General features: G+C 35.1%; 1 protein-coding gene across 1 annotated transcript; it reads left to right on the top strand.

The window, feature by feature from the left end:
* Positions 1-1692: 1692 nt before the first annotated feature.
* LOC113229105 lies at positions 1693-5191 on the top strand. The gene is made up of 5 exons (XM_026462598.1): positions 1693-1772; positions 2021-2170; positions 2669-2899; positions 3221-3481; positions 4558-5191. The coding sequence occupies exons 1-5, from the start codon at positions 1724-1726 to the stop codon at positions 4728-4730; spliced, it is 864 nt and encodes a 287-aa protein (XP_026318383.1). The 5' UTR covers positions 1693-1723; the 3' UTR covers positions 4731-5191.
* The last annotated feature ends 995 nt before the right edge of the window (positions 5192-6186 follow it).

Here is a 6186-nt window from a genome sequence, read left to right as displayed (position 1 = left end):
CAAAATATGCTCCGTGGTCCGTGGAACCAATAATTTTTTTTACAAACGATTTTAGTGTTATATTGTATACAAATAAAGAAACTGACCATGTATAGAGTATTAATCCAAGTTCCGTGTAATTTATAATATCCCAGAGCCAAGGTTTCTATGTACTCCGACAGCATGGTATGACGAGGACGTTGACCGAAAATATTGGATGGATTGGATGGCGAGATGTCCCCCTTCGACCAGGCATGTCTTATACGCCTCTGACCACGTTTGAGGTGGGAGATGGAATTTTTAACATTGTCCTGTTTTTTTGAAGAGTTTATATTCTGTGAATAAATTAATCGTTACCATCTCAGTTCACAAAAATCAAGATCAATATTTATCCTGGTATTGTGGAGATTGCATATCGGTTCTTACATCCTCTTGCACTAGCGTTGGTTTTTCCTACAGTTTTTATACATTTTTTAAGAATACTGTGACCATATCACGAATTATTAGCGTACCATTTTAATAATAACGCACACACTCAACATAGCCCCGCACTAGGGTAACCCTGTGTCGCGGGTGCCATGGACACACACATAAACAACTACAAATTACACCTAAACTCACGAGAGAAATAAATGTACACATGCCATACACATATTTCTCCCGGCCTGGGAATCGAACCCAGAACCTCTGCATGGCAGTCCGACGTGGTAACTGTTCGGCCACGGAGGCAGTAATTAAAAAACCATTATGTTTATAATTAGCCCAGTTGTTGGTTCTAATTACACAACCATGTAACCCTAATATCAATTTGGTCATAATATCAATTTATGGTTGCCGCCTACGGCTAATGTTTAGACAGTTAGACAGGGCTATAATATCAGGGTATCAACGCCGCTTGGTGACCGCAACACAGTACTCCAGGCTGAATGTATGGGTATCAAATTGGCAGCAGGAGCACTCATAGCGAAAAGAAGAATCATTCCATTCGAATACTCTCAAACAGCATGTCAGTACTTCAAGCACTGAACAGCTATAACATAAACTCAGGGATCGTTTATGATTGCCATCAAGCACTCATGGAGGCATGTATACACAACCACGTAACTCTACAGTGGATTAAAGGGCACAGCGGCTCACGAGGCAACGACGCAGCAGATGAACTAGCCAGAAAAGGGTCGGAGACGGACGCTGTATGACCAAAACTCGTAGTGTCCCTCCCCTACCAATGGTCAAGAACAACTATACACAAAGGTACAAAATCTTCTCAAAATAAAATATGGACAACCCTTAGGGTTTTTAGATAGGCGAGGGAAGCACTCTAAATTCTCAACGCCAGTCTATCTCCAAAATTAATCAAACTTAAAAGCAAGAGCTTCGCACTCTAACGGAATAATGTCAATATCTTTAAACTTGTCTCTCAAAGACACTCCGGGGCACAGATTGCAAATTGCCCTAACCGCACGTTTCTGCAGAACAAAGATTCCATTAACATCGGCATTATTCCGATATGTAAAGATTACGTAGACAAGGTCATGGGCTGGTAACGTATAATATAACTCATAATACATCAAAATTTCCAAACACTACTAGCACTTACGGGAATTTAATTGGTTTGTCCCAAGATATGAAGTTCAACGGTTCAAGAATAACAAGATTGTGGATATATATAATACATACTGCGTTTGCCAGATACTTACAAAAGACAATCGTGTGTAGTGTTGTCTACAGTGACGTTTACAGCACAATGTATATATTTACGACTGCGTCCATCCTGTTTGGAGCTGCTTTATTGGGTAAGAAGGTCTTCGGTTTGGCTCGGAGTTCACTCTGAGGAACTAACTAGAACGCCCAGACTAGAACCAATTTATGAAAGTTCGTTTAATGATTATGTTTCTCTAATAAATAAATATTTCGTTCGTCCACTCGTTAATTTATAAACTCTTTGTTAATGCTTTACGATACCACCAGTTTTTTTGAGCCTCCTTAGTTAAGGAGCAACAGGAGAAGCTTTATTTTTACCCTGCTTTATTTACATTTACAGAAATTCGAGGCCAGCCTGTGAATTCACCCTCAGATAATAGTCCGAGAATCAGATGCGATTATACCTTCTTCAAAGATGCTCAAGGTTGGTTCAAGCTCCACGCGAGACCTGCTACGTGGCATGATGCCCAAGCCGTCTGTCACAGTGAAGGTACTGTTTTGCGCTATTAATGTGTATGCTAACATAGATTCTTATTCTTATACATGTCATCCAGCTCAGTCTCTGTTGCTTATTAATGGGTGTCAAATGTTCAACTAAATACTTGAGGACGTTCAATTCCTGTCATTACCATCAACTGACGTGTGTCCCGCGGCTGGACATGGGGTGCTTCTAAAGAGAGCACTAAGCCTGATTATGGACTACAGTAGGCTACAGTATTCTATCTATGAAGACTGTAATGACAATTTTAAACCTTCACCGAAATGCGGGTCTCATCATGGTGTTTTCTGTCATCGTGAAAATTAGTGGTAATTCACAAACCAAACTGGACATGATTGAAAAAAACTTAGTGAGGAAAGCCTCTGTGGGGTTTGAACGCAGAATCTTCCACGCAGAAGGCAAGACTTTTTCTACTAGGCTAGCACTTCTATGAGCGATAAGTCTCAGATGTGATGCACATTGTACCTGAACTAAATAATTCGTTTTCAGGATCCAGTTTTTTATATCCCGCTAATGAAGTCTTAATGGATACAGCATTACACTTAATGACAGATGCCTCCATTTCAACGATACATACAAGTATGACGGTGAAACTGGAGAGTGTGACCCTTAATGAAGAAGGGGTGTTCCTAAGGGCTGGGTTGAATGATTCGTTTCCCTTTATCTGTAAATATAAGGTTGAATCATTATTGCTCAATGAATGTGGAACTGTTGATAAAGGTGAGTTTCTACACGTATCGTGTTAAATTGACTACTTTTCGGATTTATATATAAGGGTAGAATGCGATATAAACGTTTCGTACCCTTGGTATAGTGTGATCATATGTTAGAAGCGCTTTTTTGACATGAAATCCTGAAAATAATATGAACTATCTGAATATATTTAAGCATAAAAAGTTAACGACTAATTTCGTTCACAGAATCATTAAGCCTAATCACATCAAAGGTGCGAGTTGAACTTTTCATTTTATAGATTAATTTCATAATTATATGACTCGGTGGTCCATATAAATAATCAAGAATCATGATTATAATTTACAGATTATCAGTTTTACAACGGTACTGCCCATTGTTACAAACTCCACAAGAACAAAGCAAACTGGTTCAAAGCGGAAGCCGCCTGTAAAGCTGAAGGTGGTCAACTAGCAATCATCAACAGTCAAAAGGAAGCCGCAGTCATTGTTGATATTTTTAAAAACAATCCGGCTGATCAAATTCCTGGACATTTTGAATTTGGAAAGGGCGTTGCATTCATTGGATTCAGGTCGCTGGATGAGGGTCACAGTTGGACAACAATTAACAGTGAGTCTTCAATTAGCAAAACATTAGAGTTTTTAAGTTGCAAAGTGAATCTTAAAGAGACTAAGAGATGCAGAAATAATGTCAATGATCTTTCGCTCGGAAATATTTATATACAAAAATGCGGGTGGTGTTGAAGAAATGACTGGAAACTCGCTAAACGCATCGCATGCCAATGGTATGCTTGCAACTTCTTACAGTATTTACTGAGTTCCTACAACGTTTTTCATTTTACAACAAAATAAATAGAAATAGAAATTAGAAATAGAAATTATTTATTCAATGTAAAGCACAGCACACATACAATTTACAAACAAAACAAAAACATAAAAAATAGAAGAAAGAAAGATAAGGGAGACAGGATGTGTGCTGTGCAGCCACTGAATCCGTCATCCACTCAGCTATTGCCGTCTCACTGAAAGTGTGGTACGACGCTGATTTTCAGTGGATTCGGCGATGATTCCTGCGGCACGGAACACAGTGGACGTCACAAATATACAAATTGAAAATTAAAATTAATAATTTTTTTTTTCTTTGTATGTTATAATTATCCAAACTTTAAATTGTATCAAATTATATATATTAAAATGTATAAAATATTAAATTTATTGCCCTTAACTAACTTACAATCTTAATTACAGTAATAACAATTAACTGAAAAATAAATTATAACTTAACCTGCTAACATGCTAACTCGACACATAAACAGCTACGCTGGAGATTGCTGGGCGTTAAGTAAATATGCCTTGAATAGTTTTTTAAAAAATAAACAATGACAAAGCAATTATTGAAATCTTGTAATAAAACTTTTAAATTAATTATATTCACTTTCAAAACAGAAACAAAGTATAATACCTCAAAACATAATACAAAAATATATGTTATGTTTCGTTGTTTGTGTACAACTGCTATTGACTGAAAAAAATATCGTGCGATAACGTAAGAGGCGCGTACCAACGATAAACTTGAAACAAATTATTTATTATGTCTATTCTTCATGAAAATAGACATAAATAGTGTTTTCCTTCTTTTTTATAAAAAAAAAAACTAAAAATTGTAAAAAATATTATAATTTACAGATGAAACCCTAAGCGAAGCCGGATATGCAGAATTTTGTCCAGGTGAACCAAACAACGCGGCAGGAAACGAATATTGTGGATCTGTGCGCAGAACTGGGAAACTATTAGACGATCCTTGTACGCGAGAGTTGCTGTTTATATGCGAGAAGAAGCCAGAAGAACATGATAATTGATGATGAGAATTATGCTTACTAATGAAAAAAGTGATACATTTACAAATATAATAAAGAATACTATATCGAGGGCTCCGAGGCAAAACCCATTAAGAAATATTAGTTTTGATACAATTGAAAGTTAAATTATGAAACCAATTAAATATGGCTTAAAAGAGAAATGAAAGCGAACACTAATTGATTATACTACAAAATATATTTATTGTTGTACTATTACATTTATCATAGTAAAATAAATGTTGTAAAAATGTATGAGGGTGTAATAGACTTATTGGGTTATAGCATGAACAAAAGACATACATATATAGATTAGTTATTGGGTTTATTGGAGTTAACTAAAGTTAGAAACACTTAGGAAAAAGTAGTAATAAATGAAAGATCCGAAAAATAATAAAAATGTGTTCATTAGAAATACGAATATTACTACGTTATTTATTAATTTACCGAAATTGTTGTGCAAATATTAATATGGAAACGACCGAGTTATTAGTTAGTTGTTTTTATTAAAACTGATAGAAAAAAGTAATTCTGTAACTAATATTATAAATTGAGCTGGCCTGTAGTGTGTAGTAAAAATTTTTTTAGCAGAACATGTGTTTTCGGTTTCGGAAGTGAGTTGTTTTTTCGTAGAAACGTAATTTGAACAAGGTCTTGTTTGTTTGCTATATTCTAGTCCACCATCTATCATATCATTTATTAAATTTATTTTTGTTGGAAATATACTTTATTTTTCAGTAACTCATTTTATCGGAACCTTTATTATTTCAAAAAAAAAAGTTTGTGATAAAATGTGTCGCTCCTATGAATATGCAGACCATCAAAGAACTGACCATTTTTTCGTATATTTGTGGCGGACAAAGTAGAAACTAGCACATTTGTAGCAATGTATACGCTTCTGTAACAAGATTCCTGTTGATATACATAATTTGCCATCCACGAGGCTTAAAACTATAGTGAAACAAAAATTTTATACGAAAAGTTGGATGAAAAAATCCATGGTAGTAAACCGTAGAAAGGTAGTCTCGATCTATGGTGTTTTTTAAAAAAATAGTAAATGTTGATTGTGTACAAATATTTATTCACAAAGCGCAACCCCTAGAGTTTGTCGCGCATTCTTCTCAGGGGAATCTGGCTTACGAATGAGTGGTAGAGTTTAACCAAATGTGATAATTTCAAGTGTAATAAGCTTACCTATGAAACAAAGATTATTTTGATTTTCATTTTGATTTCGGCATTGTTAATTTGAGCTGTACAAAAAATCGCAAATACTCACATGGAAGTTGACTCTATATAAATTATTAAACTGCGTAATTGACTGGGAAAATATAAAATTAACAAGAATACGTAGGTAAAAGTTGGTAATTACAAAGTGAAAGACTTCAAGTACAATGAGACGTTGTATGTAAATAACGTTTTTATATAAAAAAAAGAGCTCGAAATTTCGTGGAATTACATA

This window comes from Hyposmocoma kahamanoa, unplaced genomic scaffold, assembly GCF_003589595.1.
Source record: "Hyposmocoma kahamanoa isolate Upper Pololo Valley unplaced genomic scaffold, ASM358959v1 277, whole genome shotgun sequence".
NCBI classification, from domain to species: Eukaryota; Metazoa; Arthropoda; class Insecta; order Lepidoptera; family Cosmopterigidae; genus Hyposmocoma; species Hyposmocoma kahamanoa.
This window is presented reverse-complemented; position numbering and strand designations above follow the sequence as displayed.

Bases quoted from the DNA above. Each gene is read 5' to 3' on its own strand.
- LOC113229105 (XM_026462598.1), top strand. From the start codon at position 1,724: ATGTATATATTTACGACTGCGTCCATCCTGTTTGGAGCTGCTTTATTG. The intron at 2,171-2,668 runs GTACTGTTTTGC...ATTCGTTTTCAG, and splicing joins AGCCGTCTGTCACAGTGAAG to GATCCAGTTTTTTATATCCC. The intron at 2,900-3,220 runs GTGAGTTTCTAC...TATAATTTACAG, and splicing joins ATGTGGAACTGTTGATAAAG to ATTATCAGTTTTACAACGGT.